Below are 18066 nucleotides of genomic sequence, written 5' to 3'. Positions count from 1 at the left end.
GCTCCTACAAAGCAACCTGCAAAATTTGAGGTACTCAATGCACAACCTTGAGGATCCTTCTGAGTGATACTGATGATGCTGGACTGCCCACAGCTGTATCCCTTCCTAACTGCAGAGTTTAACTGGCTGGGCTCAGTGTTCAGCAGCCCAAATAGTTCTGCTTGCTGATCTGGATCATGTTTGCAAATTGTAGAATTGGAACTTGCTTAACCTCTTTCATATGCAGACATATTTTAGCCATGACTTATAAATAGGTGTTATTAGATGAAGCAGTTTGTACCTGGGTATAATTCAGACTGCTGCTTTGAATCTCTGCTCAATAATAATATTTAATCTTAAGAGGGATCATAGTTTTATCACATTCAAAGCCCAGCTGTGATTTTTTAAGATGAGAAGATTTGAAATCTTAAAATTTCTTAGGGTTTTCTTTTAAAATATTAAGTTGAAACTTTGGTGGTGTCAGATGTCAAGCTATGCTCTTCTACCCATATTTTCACCTTCTCCTTAATGACACACAAACACATCTCAGAACAAAACTGGCTTTAAGATTTCAGCCTATCCTTGGATGTATGGTGAGCTGCCTATGTTTGACAGAAAGATCAGTTACTGATGGAAAAAAAAAAACACAACAAACCCCTAACCAAACAACAATCCAAAGTCCGTAATTATTCATCAAATAGCTGGCAGTGCATATTTGGTCCCCTGGGATTTTTTGTCCAGCAATAGTATGCTGTAGGTCAATGGCATCCCTGGATTTGGTGTTTGGTGCTATGATGGTGCAGTTAAAACCAGCATGGTCAAAAAACCAGACACTGTCACTTTACTCTGTTGCATCAGCTCCAGGTGTTTATTCCCAGCTCTGGTTAAATTGCCTTGGAGGCCTCTGGTGTGCTTTGTTTGGAAAAGAGATGAATGCTACATACCAGACGTTTGGATTAAAGGCGGTGGGTGAAGGTTGAGAATGAGGGCTGAGGTAATGAGGAATTCTAACACTAGTCAGAATGCCACTCAAGCAGAATGCACCTGAGCCAGGCAGCTTCCTGTAAGGCAAGTTGTATTTGCAGAGCTTGTATGGTGGCTGTAAACACAAAATTGCACAGGTTGATGCTTGCAGCTCTGGTGGATAGCAAGAGAAGATTCTTGTGGACCTCAGAGAATGAAAGTTCTAAGTTGCCTTAGTACTTTGTTTCAGGTACCCAGAATAAGCTGTAGCAGAATCAGTGTTTGCCAACTGCTTCAGTTCACTGCATCCTTTTCCAGTTACACTCAGACTTCTTCCCTCTCTCCAGTAACTGTTTTAAAGAAGTGAACATATAAGAGGAAGAGTTCTGGACTCACCAGTGAGGGGCACCTTTTGTAACAGAACAATTGTCCTCATTTTCTTTTCTTCTTTGCATTGTTCTCTTCCCCACCAGCTCTGGACTTGTATTCTAGTAAATGTCACCTAGTATTCATTCTGCCTTTGTTTCAGGCTGGGAAATCAGTCCTTAAACAGCCTGTCTGCTGCTTTCTTCTTCCTGAGCACAGCTCTTCCTTCCATGTCCCCCTAAAGCACCATGCTGACACTAAGGACCACCTCAGTGTCACAGAATCACAGAATGGTGATCATCCAGTCCAACCCTCCCTGCCAGAACAGGGTCACCTGGAGTAGATCACATAGGAACACGTCCAGGTGGGTTTGGAACGTTTCCAGAGAAGGAGACTCCCAGAACCCTGAAATGTTTGGACTAATCTGTCTCCCCTTGTGTTTCCTCACTGGATAATTAAACAAGGAATTTCATTAGCAACCTCTCTTCCTGCTTATCCTAGATACTGGAAGTCAAGTCACTTCCTCCAGGAATATTGTTTGTGAACCAACCTGGGGAGAGCCCTGGGCCTCTGAAACATCAGCATTCCTCAGCACTAGGACCCCCTGATGTAGACTGGGGGAGTCTTTACAGAAAACCATTTGGCTGAGCTTTCTTTTGGGGTCTGTATGTTGCCCAAGACATCTTATTTTCTGTCTTCCTCTTCCATTCACAGTGCCTCAAATAGCAGGGGCATTTTAGATGAAAGCCTGCAGCCTGCTGCAGCCTGAAGCCCTCCTGAAGTTTCTGATTGTTCCTGAAGTTCTTCAACAGCCAGGCTTTGAAGGCAGCCCATGGAGTCTGTGTCCAGCCCTGTTGGCTGGGCTCAGATCTTCCCTTGGGATGTCAGCTCATTCCAGAAGGGAGGCCAACAGGAATATACCAGTGACACATAGGTGAACTTCAAAGACTACCATGGCCCAGTACACAGGAATAAGCCCAGTGACAGCACACGGACTGGGACACATAGTCATACACAACCTGTTCCTTAGAGCCCAAGATACTTACATGGATTTTCCTACCTCTCCCACCAGTGCACACATCTCTTCCATGGGGGAATGGACTACAGACACCCTTTGGGAGTTTTAACTTCCAGCTGCTGCTGTTACCCTCCTCAGCACAGAATAGCTTTGCCGGATCCCATCCATCACTGCAGTGCTCTGCTAATTTCTGCTGAGAACCCAACCTGCTGCCCCAGCCTGCAGGTAAGTGCTCCTAATACAAATAAACAACCATGATGGTTGCAGATGTGACTTATGCCTTAGCTGTAATTACACTGAAGCTTGAAAGCGACAGACAGAAGCAGAGAGAATTATTTGGAGCGTGACTGCAATGTTGCTGACCTCTCAGTAGCAGCAGTGTGCTGCAGACTACCCAAACTGTCAGTAAAAAAATTGCCAAATTTATAGGAGCTTTTTTAGGTACTTTCCCCTTTTCTTTACACACCACCTTCTGCATTCTGTTACAACAGATCCATTAGAAATTGGTCCACAGATGCCTTAAGAACTTTGAGGGGGGAAAAAAAATGTATTTGCAGGATGTGTGTATGGGGGTGGGAGGAGGGGAAGAGAGAGAGGGTGGGGTGAAAACAGCTCTTTGCCAACATTCTTGCATGCAGACCCTCCCAGTTTTGCACATTAAAATTGTGCATGGCACTGTGGAAAGCATCCCTGGGCACTTTTGACATCTCCAACTGAACTTAGGTCGTTTCACAAGCAGGAGCTGTCTGGGATCAGCAAACGGCAGTTTGTTGGTTAAGTGCTGCTATTACTGCCCTTCTTTATGTGATGAGGGAACTGTGGTGAAGAGCAGCCTGGTGTGTGACACTTAGAGAGAAGGCTCTTAGGGGGCACCTTGCTAGAATGTCTTGGCTGTGTTACTGGCAAATTATTGCTTAAAAGGAAGTGTTACAACAGGGAAACAATTGGTTTGCAGTTTGCTCTCTGTTGCTGTAGATGAAAGGTTTTACTTTATAGTTCTTTTGTTAAAAAGGCTTTTTCTCCTCAGTCCAATCTTTCAGCTTGACCTACCAAGTTGTGTTTGGCCATCTATTTAATCTCTGCTCAGTGGATGCAAGTTTAGGAGGGAATCAACAATCCTATGCCCATTGTATGCACCTGAGTCCCTTCTAGCTTGTGTTCTGCTCTTGCTCAGGTGGTGCTACCCTTAGCAGGTGCAGAGACAGTCACTAGCTAAGCACCATGAGGCCAGGCAAAGGGCAGATGCTTCTCAGGGGTGCTAGCAGTTCACTAGCAGGAATGAGTTCCAATGACAATAGATGGAAGACCTCTTGTGTCCTAAGAGTTTGTGCAGCCAGGTCTCCTAACACTGTGACAAAGGGGTAACTGTGCCTCCCAACTTCAGCAAGGGGAAGGCAGTGCCTGCCCTGGCTTTGCTCAAGACTCTGCTCTGTGGAGCCTTGGGTTTCACTAATTTCTGGAAATTTTCAAGCCTATGCCACACAAAGCAGGGGCTCTGTGCCTGAAAGAGGTAAAGTGGCATCCTCTGCACTCAGACCTCACTGTACATTTCTGCAGAGGTTCCAGTGAGTCAGCCCTAAGAGGGAACATTGGCCAATTTTGCTAAGTGTATTGATTTAATATCCTTCCTCCTAGGAGCTTTCTGCTGGACATCTGCTTGCTTTGCCTGAATTTTAAAGTGCCTTTGCCTTTCACACTAATTTTAACAAAAGTAGTTAGAATGGTATCACAGATTGCTGCCTCTAAATCTAGCCTCTGCTCTGTTCTTGGCACAAGTATTCCCATTAACATAAGATTCATTTACACCCCAAGCTCTTTTTTGATTCATTTGTTCCATGCTAAAAGATATTTTGCAGTTTGCTGTAACTCCTGCTCCGGTTGAGGTTTCTGATTCCAGTGTGGTAATGAATGCAGGATCTTCTTTTCCCTGTTAGTGTCCTTTGGAAAACTCCGGAAAGAAAAATGATGAAACAACCCATTCATAATCTCAAAATATGGTGTACTCCAACAACTCAGAACCCCTCACAATACAGAAACCCCTTAACACATGGTATATTATGCAGCTGCCCGTTCCTTCCATTCCTTATGCACAAGAGACTTTTTTTTCTTCCTTTTTTTTTTTTTTCCTTTTTTTTCCACTTACCAGCCATGCTGCCTTGCTCCTCTGTGCCTTGGACTTTGTATTTCTGGGAGCAACTGCAGGCCCATGTGATAAAGACTTCAAGCTCTGTTGGTGTGGCAGCATTTATAGAGAAAACTTGAGGCCTCTCCTTCTGTTGGAACCAATTGTGATGCACATGAGGTGGGTGAGGCAGGTAAGTCATACCAGTGGGCATGCAAACTTCCTAGTGACCATACATTAGCTCATGGGGTTTAAAACACTGCACTTATGCAATTCAGGCTACTTATCCAGAGAGTTGTCTGAGATGCTTGGAAAAGTGGAGGGTTTAATTGCATGCCTGGACTCCAGAATCTCACACACAATGATGCGTCACTGGGGAAGGGATTTTTTTTTTTGAGTCAGGATGAATGATTTTTTTTTTCCCCAGGATGGTCCAGGGGGTGAGTATTCATGCAATAAAAGTACATATTTGTCATAAACTTCAGAGAGTTCCCTCCCTGTGACTGTATTCCTACATCTGGAGAAAGAAACCCAAATTCTTCCTTTGCCTCATCAGTCCTTTTTTTTTGGGGATCACCGCAGCTATGCCTTTGTGTGGGCCCCTCCTTAGAGTCTCTGTGACTTAGACTTAATGGTATCAGTGCTGTAAATGTAGTGTAAGCTACTTATTAACTATTACTGTTCACTGAAGGCTGAATAGCTGTGGGGAGTGGATCTCAAGCAGTAACTCTCCCTGCACAAAAAGAACCTTCATCCTCATAAAATAAAACAGTCATTCTGTAGCAGGAACAAGGGATGACTGCCATTTGTGCTCCTAGGGAGGTTACTCAGCTAGGCTCTGACTAGGAAGACACAATGGTAAGTGTTAAAATACTTTGATCTGCACAGAGAACATTTTATAGCTACCCAGGAAATTGATTTGTTACCATTGCCTCACAATAAATTATTCTTTTCAGACTACAGCACAGGAGGTTTCACTCAACATGAGGAAGAACTTCTTCACTGTGAAGGTCACAGAGCACTGGAACAGACTCCTCAGGGAAGTTGTGGAGTTGCCTTCTCTGGAGACTTTCAAGACCCATCTGGATTTGTTCCTGTGTGACCTGTGCTATGTTGTACGGTCCTGCTCTGGTAGGGGGAGTTGGACTTGATCTCTGGATCACATCTTGTGATTCTGTGACTACTCTAGCATTTTGTTCATGGATCTCTTCGCCCTATACAGGATACAGGAACTGCCATTTCTTTGCACAGATCTAGACAAGCTGTTTTATCTCCTTTTATTATGACTTCATCTCACTTAGCTACAGTGAGGAGAAGAGACTGAAGCAATCTCAGGAATGTCAGTGCTTATCTTGAAGAACTTGAAGGGTGGAAATTTCATCAGATCAGAAATGGGCAAGCACAGTATCTATGTATAAAATGGGGCAAGAGGCATGAGAAGGGGCTGAGAAATTACAGCTGCTCTCATGTTAATTCCTGCAACATACTGAAAAAGATAACACCTTGTTTGCAGCTGGAAGATGGATAACAGGTACTGTGGAGTTGCCAAGAAGCCAGTCAACTCCATCTCTTTATTTTTCTCTGACAGAGCAAGGCACCAGAGGAGAAGAACCAGCAGCTCTCATACATTACCACATGGTAATTTCATAAGCAGACTTTGGAAACCCTGATTACACAAGATTTCTATCGGTTAGCTGCATCATTTGCTGTAAAAAAGCTCATGCTGTGTTGTTGCAATGGCTCCCTGTCAGACTGGAAGGGCCTAGGTACCTGACATGCCATTAAGGGCTTTGTCTTTGGTTAGATGTGCTCCTTCTGCTGTTAGTAAGAGTTCACCTAAACTCTTACACCAGCCCTGCCTGGGCTGACCTCAAGAATAGAGAAGGGAGAGCTTGAAAAACTCAGCCCGCGGAAGGTGGCGCTGGCGGAGCCCGGCAGCCCACCTCCGGCGGCTCCAGGTCCGAGCGCTCGGGGAAGGAGGTGAGCGAGAAGGCGTCGAGGGAAGCGCCGAGCGAGGTCGCGGCGGGCGGCAGCGCGCCCCGCACTATGGCCTGCACCTCGGGCTGCGAGAGGACCGGCGGCAGCTGCTCCCGCCGCAGGAAGGCTCGCAGCGCCTCGGGGCCGCCCGCCGCCAGCTCCTCCAGCGCCAGCCTCTGCGCCTCGCTGTAGAGTTCGGGCGGCTTCGGCGGCCAGCGCCCGGCGCCCTCCTCCAGGCATTACGAGCTGTTGGCCATAACGCGGCCCGGCATCGGCGTTGCCCCCAGCCTTTACAGCGGCTCCACCGCCCGGCCCCGTGCAGGGGAGGCTCCCGTCCAGCCCCGGGGAGCATCGAGGATCCGGCGGGACCGCGGACGGAGCTTGCTGCGCGGCAGAGGAGCCTCTGCTCCGGGCAGCGGGGCTGGGACAACCAGGAGGGCAGAGCCCACCCGCTACCCCGCAGCCCTGAATGAGGCAGGGAGAGAAAGGATAGGCCCCATCTGAGTCCAGCCCAGGTCAAAAGGCTGCTCCCATGGGGAGTGGGCAAGGTGGCTCCCGGTGGCTGCCTTCCAGGTGTGCATGCCCAGAGTAGCAGGAAAAAGCACCAGCGAAAGGGGAAGGCAGCCTGCGTTAGTCACCTCAGCTCCACCTGCTGTACAAAGAGAAAACAAAGCTCAGGTGAAAACCCCTGTGGCAAAATATGTTTATTTGTAAACTGTTGCTTGTTTCTGTGAGTACCACAACAGCTGCACAGTGTAATGAAAGAAGCACATAGAACAAACACGTGAATGTATATTCAAGCACTGACAAATCTGAGCTTCTTAAAAATGGAACTCACAATCAGCTGTGAAGGTAGACCTCAGCTCAGATCCTGTAACCTGCTTCACTGCCACTGTTCCAGCTCCAGGAACCTGACACGAAAGTCTTATCTTTTTGAACAAGTGCTGACAGAGCTATTTCCCACCTCCATCTCTGTACAGCTGCCTTACAGCTTTAGGGAGTGGCTGCTTTGAAATCCAAGCTGTAAAAGCATTTTGCCTCTTCTTGTACAGGGAGCTCACAGAAGCACTATGGTTGGAAAAGGCCTCCAAGAGCCTCAAGTGCTACCATTATTATTTCTGACCTAGGAATACCAAAGCTAGCAGAATGAAGTGTTGCCTTGTTGAGCTTTCAAGTCATTTCCTTCCCATACAAATCATTCCTTGCTGTTCCCGGGGCTTTCCGGGTCAGCAGTTGAAATGTGCCCTCTGCTGGCCAGAAATGAGAAGGAAAAACATTACCCAGACTGCTCTGACAAGGCAGAATTCACTCTGGCTGGTCACCGAAGTGATGCAGCTCTCAAGAATAACAGGTCAGAGCTCCACGAGGAAACGCACACTGCTCAGAAAAGTGACCCTGAAAGCACAGAGACACAGTACTAAAAAAAAAAAAAACAACCCCAAAAACAAACAAACAAAAAAAAACCACACCCCACAAAAAAACAAAAACCACATCACCAAACACCCCCAAAAAAACCTAAAACCACACCCATAAAAAAACCAACCCACACAAAAAAAGGCCATTCAGGTAACACCTCTGCAAAGCAACTTCACCTGAGATGTGATTAATATTGAAAATATTTTCCACAGTGGATTGTCAGCCCCTCAAACCAAGTTAGCAGTGGATAAACAGAGCAGGAAAGAATATTTCAGGTAGGGCAGTTTAAAGAGAAAAATGGGGGGGGGGGGTTTCACTCTTAACTTATACAATAAACTTACTTAACATAACCCATAACATTTTGTAGTGCATTTGTCAGTTTTCTTTTGAACAGGAGCTTCATCATGTGCCTGCAGTGACTGGCCTCTGAGTTCACTCCAAAAAGGAAGCTGTTGAGAGATCTCCTAACAGGCAAAAGATGATTCAGACAGAGACTGAGCCAGAACTGGAAGCTCATTTTAAAGCATGAAGATTAAAAGTCTTAAAAGGACAAGGGGCAACAGACAGAAACTGGAACCCACCCACTGAGTTTACTTGTCAGGTTAAACATCCAGAATTAAAACCTTCACCACTAATACATACAAGAGGAACATGCAAGTAGTTACAGTATAAATAACCTCTTTTTTATTGCTTCAAATGCATAGTCTGAAACAAAGTGCTGGGGAGCGACGTACACGTGCATTAAAAAAGCCAAAGTGCTGGAAGGACAAAGCCACCCCAGCTTGGGAGTGGAGCTCACCTGTTCTGCACTCAGGGCAGTGCTCATTTGTTCAGGGAAAAGAGGGAAACATCACGGAGGCTGCGCAGGCTGGCGCTGATGTCTCGCTGCTGCTTCAGGCTGCACCTCGCCGTGTATTGGGTTGTGTAGCTTTCAGGCACACGTCTCCTCCGGGACAGGATATCCACCATGTGGCTGAGCTTTGACCTGATAGTGGAGTAGTGGAACTGCCTCTCTTTGTGAAGCTTCTGGAAATGCTCTGCCCGGTGACTGGTGGAATACTCGAAGGAGCGGAGGGAAGAGAGTGAGCCAGCAGAGCTTGCCAGAGAGCATTGGGACGATAAGGAAGACAGCGACTGCAGACTGGAACTGGATACAGCCTTTCCAGCCAGAGAAGGTCCTTCTCTTGACAGCTTTCTGTGAAGCAGAGGAGCTTCTGTGTACAGCTTTCTGTGAAGTAAGGGAGTTTCTGTGTGCTCATCTTCCTTTGTCTGTGTCACTGCAGTCTTCAGCAGAACTGAAGTCTGAGTGCCGGTCGTTCTGGCAGTGACAGATGTCTGAGTGCCAACCTCTTCTGTCACAGTGTTGGTCTGTGTGGCAGCATTACACGCCCTCACTACAAGCTTCTTGTCCCATGACCCTGTTTGGGTAGAGACACTTTTCTGTTCCACCATGGCCTCTCCATTGCAGAGCCACTCCTCTTCAGAAGGGCAAGAGTGCTCTGGGTTACAAGGTTTGCCTCTAGGGCTATCTTCAGCCTGATCTGGTTCTTTCAACAGTTTCTTTGGAGTACTAGACAGCCTGGCAAATTCTGCTCTCAAGTTGCCTTCTACCGTATATTCTTTGGGGGATTCTGTTCTGTTCACCTGGTGATCAAGGATCCCACTGTTCATGCAGCTGGGCAGCCACTTAGAGCTGATGGGCATTGACTGGGCGTAAAGGATCCTGAACTGGAGGTCAAAGTGTTCAACCACTTGACCTGACAGCACCAGCAAGTTACTGCTGTTCAGCTTCCCATCAGACCATGTGAAGCTATGGAAAACAAACCAAGATTCACTGTTAATTGAGAGCATTTAAACTGACAGAGAGCAAAACTCAGAAGTGCTGAGCATGAGATGTAAAATCCATAGACTATTCACTCCCTTTTTCAGGAATAATTCTTATTTGGCCATGGCCAAGTGCTTTGCTAGCAACAAGTTGTGTAAACCATTTTTCCAGAGCTGCTCCCAGTTGTGTTACTCCCAATTAGACACAGGTAGTCTACTTACCATTGGCATTCAGTAACACTAGGCAAACAGCTAAGTTAAATTGTGCTTCTTGGATGGATGGAAAGAAGTCCAGAGAAGGACTTGAGGATGTTGGTTGATGAGAAGCTCAACATGAGCTGGCAACATGTGCTCACAGCTCAGACCCAAGCATGTCCTGGGTTGCATCCCCAGCAGTGTGGGCAGCAGGTGGAGGGAGGGGCTTCTGCCCCCTGCTCTGCCAAGACCTCACCTGCAGTGCTGGGTCCAGCTCTGGAGTGCCCAACACAAGAAGGGCATGGACCTTTTGAAGCAGGTCTAGAGGAGGCCACAATAATCATCTGAGGGCTAGAAGTCCTCTGCTGTGAGAGCAGAGAGAGTTCGAGTTGTTCAGCCTGAAGAAGAAAAAAGCTCCAAAGAGATTTTAGAGCAACCTTCAAGGTTTTAAAGGGGGCCACAGAAGAGCTAGAGATGGACTTTTTAGAAAAGCATAGAATGACAAGATGAGAGATAAAGCCTTCAAACTGGAAGCAGCTCGATTCAGATTAGATGTTGGGAAGAAATTCTTCCCCATGAGGGTGGTGAGGCACTGGAACAGGTTGCCTAGAGAAGTTGTGGAGGCTCCAAGCCTGGAAACCTTCAAAGCTAGGTTGGATGGGAACTTGAGCAACCTGGTCTAGTAGGAGGGGTTCCTGCTTGTGGCAGGGGGTTGGAACTAGATGACCTTTAAGGTCCTTTCCAACCCAAACCATTCTGTGATTCTCTGATTTTTACAGAAAGTCTTTACAGCTTCATCAGACACCAGCAGACCACAAGTACTTGCCTGTAGGAGCCTGTTGTCACCCTGATGCCATCAATTAACATGAATTTCTCATGGACTTTTCCAACAATTTTGGCACCTGACCTCATGTAGAAGGTGTTCCCCGTGAGTGTCCGAACTCTCATCAGCTGCTGGGGAAAATAAGGGAATAAAAAAATGACATCAGATTTAAGTTAACTTCCAAAAAGTTTTGATTAGCAATGCAACCAAAATATCAGCTGTGAAGAGAGGAATGACATTAACTTCCTTATGTTGTCTGTACCTGAGTGTCACCAGTTCCACAGGACAACACAAGGATCTAAATTAGATACGTCAAGATACTTCTAAATTTCTGTTAGGTGATGAGATTCCCTGGAGAGAAGAGCTTGTGCCAATTAATTACTGCCCACAGAGCTCTGAGTGTTTCCCTGTCCAGAGGATCTCTCACTTGGGTGAGCATAAGCCTGTGCAAGCAAAGCCATAAGAGTTCTGTCATCTTCTATTCAGAGGAATTAAGTGAATCAGCTGGGTCACATCATCCAAACCTTTTAGAAGTAAGCAATTCTGTATTAGGAAAGGAAGGAGATGTTCCCAGAACTATACCACCCTCCAGCTCCCTGGCTTTGTTTCCCTTAGCAAGAAGTCCCTTGAGCCAAAGAATAAAGCTTCTTAAATCTTGCAAAACTAAATGCTTGCAAATTGTTGCTTCCTGAGGACAGGGATGACAGCATGCACTCCACCCAGCACACCAGGCTGGTGCAGAGCAGGGCACACAGCTGGAGCATGGTAGCAGAGATGCCTTCTCTGCATGGTTGTCACTGAGTTTGTGAGCAGGTTCACAGGCTGGACCAGAGATTGTGCTTGCACCTTATCAACCCTTGATCTTCAGCAGCTGAGGAACACTTCACAAAAATCCCTTTCATACCAGTTACCAGCTCTAGTCTTTCAAGGGACTCTATGCTTTAGAGCAGAGTATCTTTGATATCCAACACCATAAACTGTACCACCAGAAACAAACAAACATGGAAGGGAGTTTGGTTTGAATTTTTAGTACTTACATCTTCCTGCTCAGGACAAACTCCCAAATTCTTACACATTTCCAAGAAATAGGGTAAAAACTCCTGGTCCAGGAGAATATAGACAGGGACTCTGCGGTTGTTATAGGCATCCTGGAGGTCACCAAAGATATCAATATCTGTGAAGGAATCCATCACCAGGGCAATCACCTGCAAGAAAAGTGACACCTCTTGTTCAAGAGCTTTATTTTACACCAGGTCAAATCACTGCCTCCCCTAGCTATTTTCTCCTGCTACCATCGTCATGGGCAAAAGCATACTTCCCTCTCCTGCTGCACAGGCCCTGGCAAGTTATAAAAGGTTTCTGTATTCCCCCAATGTTTCTGTAAATTCATTATGCCCTGGGGTGCAAAGCATAAGCCTGAAGAGGTTTTTCCCCATGTCTGCTTCTGCTTTTGTGCATTTTCACAGCCTGCTTTGGTACACAACTTCTTGTAATCTGGCCTTTTGGGAACACTGGAGAAGCTACCACAGCAGCGGGAATCCAGACTACCTGAGGTTACAGCCTCCCAAAGAACTCTGACAATATTACATAGCATCTGATGTGCAATAAAATACAAGGGCCCAAAATGTCTCTCCATTTCACACCCACAAAACCACTCCCTGCATTAAGCAGTGGCAGGAACAGCTTACCTAGCTCTGGGCTCAGTGGGAGGGGAGGCTTTTGGCAGGATGCTACAAGCAATTACAAACCAGAACAGCTTTTGGGAGAAACAGCTGCTTGCATGGAGTTTACTGAAGTCACCAGACTGGTTTCATCTACCTGATAAAGATCCTTTGAGAACAGAGCTTCCCTTCTGGCCAGAAGCCCACGTTCATGTCATCCTCACACACACTCTATGCTTCTGCACTCAGAAGGGGGCAGGGACAGAGCCCAGTTGCTGGTTCAAAGGCATGCCATGTGTGAGCACATTACACAGAGCCACCCAAAAAGGAAGCTCTCCATTTAAATTTCATCTGAGCCAATTGAATGGCTGTCTACCAGAAGGGTGGCTCCCTCCTGGGGATTGCAATTGGAGGCCATAACCTCAGGTAGCATAATGAGCTACACAGAACAGTTAGTATTACACCACATGATTTTTAATCCATACTCTGCATCAGATCAAACCATCTGCTGTTGAAGTCCAGCTAAAAGCAAGTCTTGGGGGCAACTAGTGAGGTGAAAAAGGGAAAAGGTGAAGAAGCGAGAATGGATGGATGGAGAAGGGAGATAAAAGCATAGGGGTCTTTTATAAGAAAGTTCTTTTACAAGAGATGCTTTTTTTGTGTCATACCCTTTAAGGGACTGCATGAGGTTGCTACAAGTGAAACTGGCTTGCAGAGCACAGCAGTAAGGAACCTGGAACAGGAAAGCTTCCACTCTGAATAAGAGCAAGATCAGCTCGAAATCAGTGAGTGGTTTGGTTATGAACAGCAGCAGCAGTACCGTATGCAGTACTGGGGACTGGAAGCTCTCTAGAGGAGACCAGACCTCTAGAGGAACCAGGAAAGTGACGTTTTGGGGCAGCAGCATATAGGTACACACTATTAAGAGGAGAAGCAATCGTGTATTTATAAACTTGTCCTCCTAACCTGCCTTTCTTTGCTCAACAGGAGTTTTACAACCGTTTGGCCTTGGTTAGTAACACACGAAAGGACCTGGACAAGCTTGAGAAGTGATCCCACGTGAACCCCATGAGCTGCAACGAGGCCAAATGCAAGGTCCTGCACCTGGATCAGGGCAATCTCCGGTATCAATCCAGGTTGAGGGAATTAAGAGCTGGAGAGCAGCCCTGCAAAGACCAGCTAGACGTGAGCCGGCAACGTGCGCTCACAGCCCAGACCCAGCCGTGCCCTACGCTGACGCTCAGCAGTGTGGGCACCAAGCGGATTTGTGTCCCGGTTCGCAGAGCCGCTAGCGAAAGGCCCCGGCCATGGCTCTTTCGGGGGGCGTTGCCGCCTGAGCCCTCAGCCCACTCCCGCCGCGCTCACTCACCTGCCGGGCGGAGCGGATCTGCCGCCGCACCGCCTCCTTGCAGCCGCAGTCGCCAGCACCATAGCCCGGCTGGAAATGCGCCTCCACCCGCGTCAGCCCGCGGAAGGCGCCGCTGGCGAAACCCGGCCAGCCCAGCTCCAGCTCCGGCGGCTCCAGGTCCGAGCGCTCGGGGAAGTAGGTGAGCGAGGAGGCGTCGAGAGAAGCGCCGAGCGAGGTCTCCGCCGCCGGCTCCGGGCCCGCGGCGGGCGGCAGCGCGCCCCGCGCTATGGCCTGCACCTCGGGCTGCGAGAGGAACGGCGGCAGCTGCTCCCGCCGCAGGAAGGCTCGCAGCGCCTCGGGGCCGCCCGCCACCAGCTCCTCCAGCGCCAGCCGCTGCGCCTCGCTGTAGGGCTCGGGCGGCTCCGGCGGCCAGCGCCCGGTGCCCTCCTCCAGACATTGCGAGCTGTTGGCCATGGCGCAGCTCGGCCCGGGGCTGGTAGCGCCTTTATGGAGGTTTGAATCCAAACAACTCCGCGCCGCCGCCACCGCCACTGGAGGAGCCTTGCCCCGCCCCGCGCCTTTGGTTGGCTGCGGCAGAGGCGGCCCCGGCCTGCCCGCCGCCGGGGCGGGACCGGGAGAAGAGGGTCTGGCTGCCGCACTTTTGGGTCGTGTTGGTTGCAGGGGTCCGCCTAGCTCTGTTACTACATCTTCCTTTTCTCAGGTCACTGACGCTGTGTGGTCGCCACCAGAACCCTCTCACAGCTGCGTCAGATCTCAGCCCCACCCGAAGCTGCCTCTCACTGCCTCTCACCCACCATGCCCTGCCGTCCCAGGGCTGGGAGTAGGGGTAGATGACTTCGCCAGAACCACCTATGCACACCCTTAATGCCCCAGACACAAGGACATTGGGGAAAAGCAAGCAGCGCTTGCCCTTTCTGCTCACTCCCCTCACAAACTGCTGGTACCTGCTGAAAATAACAACTTGCATCTAGCCCTTGCTCAGATTGTCTCTTCTAGGCAATTACTTGCTCTATGTACACAGGAGAGGGGTAGAGACACTTCCCACCCGAAATACAAATCCATTAAATAAAGCTCAGTGGCATTTTTGTATTAAAAGAAATTTAATATAATTTTTAAATTAAAAAAATTCAATCTCTCTATTAAAGACGCTGGAGTCTGGTGCTAATACTGTCAGACATACCCTTTTGGCATTGAGTTTTACATACAAGTTAAGATTTTATGCATTGCTCCAACATGTTAAGAAACCATCTTTTCATACTTTACAGTAGCAATAAAGTCAATTCCATACAATATCAAATACCCTTTAAAAAAAAAAAGTTTTAAATATATTAGACTCTGATTGCCAAAATGCTATTTTATACACAAAGCTGCTAATACAATATACAGTTCTTACATTAATTTTTTTTTTCTCTCACATAAAATACATTTCATCAAGTTTTATTTGTACATCATTTACTACTGATCAAAGGAGTGAGGAGTTATTGCAGAAGGCTGGCCAGCGTTCGTTCACATCCTGTACACGCAGCAGTCACACCGAGGCGCACCAAGGTCACCCACACTCCTCTGGTCCATCCTCACATCACAGGCTGGAGGCTGAAGACGCAGAGGTGGCAATGCTAATGGCTGCACCTGCACTGATTAAGACCCGTATCTCCTCTCCAGCTGCAGGAGGAGGTAATTGCATTGGTGTAGGTTTGGGAACAGGTATCTCAAGCAGGGTCTCCTCTACTACAGTGTCCACAGTTGAAATAACAACAAAATGTTCTAGGTTGAAATCGTGCCATGGCAGATGGTGCCTGAAGAACCCAGTGGTACTCGAATTGAAGGCGGGGGGAACTAAGAAGTTCATCACTAGTTTGGCCAACATGAAAACAGTAGAATAAAGCCACAGGACAACCAGGGACTACATATTTCGTTGTACAGCCACAGGCAAAGCAGAGCAAAAAAATGTCAATAGTAGCTGTGTTCTGCAGCAAGAGGCTTGCTGCTAAAGGTGTGTTCTGGACTCTGCCTGTAGAGAACTGCTAATAATAAAGTAGGTCATCATGATGTGGTAAATTAGAGTGAAGACCCTGCACGTCTCCTTTCTGTGTATTTAGGAAGGGAGAACCTGTGATCATGAGAGAACTGAGAGCACAAATAAAAACTTCAGAATCTGGCATGCTCTGAACTGTTATCCCCTTGCAAAACAGTCTCCAAGTTAAAGAAGAGCACTGTAGAGTCACCACAAGCCTTCCAGAGACTAGTTACCAAGTTTAGCAAGTATGATAAGGCACAGAAATATCCAGATGTAGGGAGAACACCTTCCAGCAGATGGACAGCAGCTCATCTGTGGCTCACTGGAGACCAGTGCTATTGCTTTCTCAGTTAAGATACTCCTATTTCATGGCACTGCTGATTGAGCTTCAGCAGAGAAGATTTGAGTAAACAGAGCTCTGAGCTTAAAGGGCACTGAACAGAAGTTGTAATGCCATTTAGGAGCTTGTAAATGCTCTCAACCCCACGAAATCAGACCCTGCTCAATGAACTCGAGCATGCACGGCCTCCACTGAGTATTGCACCAATTCATTATTGCTATTGCCCTACCATGCTCTTCTCCTTCCTTACTGGTTCTTCAACCACATCTGCAAGAATAGAATCACAACAGCCTAGAGTCAGTTCTTCCCAAAATCAGGAGGGTCTTAAGATTCTGGAGCATCACAGGAGTAAGCCAAAGTGGGCTAAAATCACACCACTTGGTGCCTGAAATAAGTATCCAGGTCTGACATCAAACAGAACCCAGTAGTGGTACTTAAGCCCTTATCTATCATCTCAGGAAAGCAGAGAGTGCTCTGAGACACACCTGGTTTTGCCTCTACAAAATGTTTTTCAACAAGAAAAGTCAAGCTGCTTGCATCAACCAGGCAGTCTGCTAGAAACTTCAGCACACAGGATGGCTTTGCAAGCAGAAGGGTTATTCTTACATGCAGCTCCACCTACACTAGACCCATCAGTACCTCCACATTCTCACATCTCTGTGTAAATCTGTATGAACAACTGCAACCTTTGGCTTGCTGCTCACAAAACCAGTACCCTAATCTGATCTTGAATCTGTGCTTAGGTATTTATTGAGCCTAAAAACACTGGGTACAGCATTAAAAAAATAATCAAATCTTCCTTTAATGTGCCATTCATGACATGATCCTAGTTTCTACAGCTTTTTAGCAACACCAAGATCCAGTGAAACAGCCAAGTGCCTTTTAATGTCAGAGCTTTCCAGTGGCCTGGCCTTTAAAACACATAGATAGAGATAACACACTGCTAAAGCTTATGGGAAAAAGCCCTGTTCTTAGGGGTGGGCTCCTATGATGCACATTGGGAAGTATCCATGTGTCTGTAACCCCCATGACAGCCTGTTTGTGTCCACAAACTAGTTTACCAGGAGCAGGTTAAATAGCCACTTTACAAAACTGCTCATCCCAGATCTACAGCCCACAGTTCTGCATGCAGCAGGAACTGCCAGCTCCTTCCCTGAGTTTGTTAGCCAGTGCCCCACAGGCAGTGACCACTGTATCCCACATGTCACCAACACACCAGCATTAATCCACTCTAGAACACTCTTCAACAGCCTTCACAAGTCCATCTCTGATGCAACTTGAAGCCAGTGGTTCAAGGCACTGGCTTGGGCAGTAGCAAAAGGTAAATACTTGTCATGGAGTTGGACTTCATGGTCCTTATGGGTCCCTTTCAACTTGAGATATTCTATGACTGTAAGGCTGTGAAACATAACCTGGGAGATTTACTGGTGACTGACTCTCATGTGAGTAAGGACTGATGGCATTTGATCAGACACCACTCACCTTACAGTGCCAAAGCCAGAAAAGCTGTATCACAGCCAATGGTACAGCTACCATACAAAGTCCAATCAGGAGGATGCTTTAGAACCTGCCATATCTTTTGCCTGACAGTAAATCAGTTGTTGGCTTGCTCAAGATCAGAGCCAGAGTGCTGAGTTTTACTTATAACCAGAGTGAAACAGCAGTGCACTAAAAGCAGTGTGCCTGAAGTGGACAGGCTTCCTACAGCCTTAATGTAGTAACAGCTCTCAGTGAAAGCAAGCCTCAAACTAAGCACTATCACATCCAGTGATAGTCTTCTTTTTGTTTGCTTGGAGTTAGGTAGGCTTCAGCAGCACAAAATTGCTCTGAGAAGGAAAAGGGCCCAATTCTTGCTTCCCTAGGGACAAAAAAAATAAGCATCAGCTAGGCTTGAATTTTGCACCACTTGCAACCCAGTGGATAGCAGCACCAAAATTTGTTACATTGAGTCCAGAATTCTCAACAGGATGAATGTGGAGAGACAACCCTCAGCACC

General features: G+C 47.2%; 1 protein-coding gene across 1 annotated transcript; it reads right to left on the bottom strand.

Annotated features, from left to right (window-relative positions):
- Nucleotides 1-8663: 8663 nt before the first annotated feature.
- FAM83D (family with sequence similarity 83 member D) lies at nucleotides 8664-14258 on the bottom strand. The gene is made up of 4 exons (XM_054392024.1): nucleotides 13714-14258; nucleotides 11721-11888; nucleotides 10687-10811; nucleotides 8664-9651 (listed from the first exon to the last, which is right to left on the bottom strand). Exons 1-4 carry the CDS (start codon nucleotides 14164-14166, stop codon nucleotides 8664-8666), a joined length of 1734 nt encoding a protein of 577 aa, XP_054247999.1. The 5' UTR covers nucleotides 14167-14258.
- Nucleotides 14259-18066: the final 3808 nt, after the last annotated feature.

This window comes from Indicator indicator, chromosome 24, assembly GCF_027791375.1.
Source record: "Indicator indicator isolate 239-I01 chromosome 24, UM_Iind_1.1, whole genome shotgun sequence".
NCBI lineage: Eukaryota > Metazoa > Chordata > Aves > Piciformes > Indicatoridae > Indicator > Indicator indicator.
This window is presented reverse-complemented; position numbering and strand designations above follow the sequence as displayed.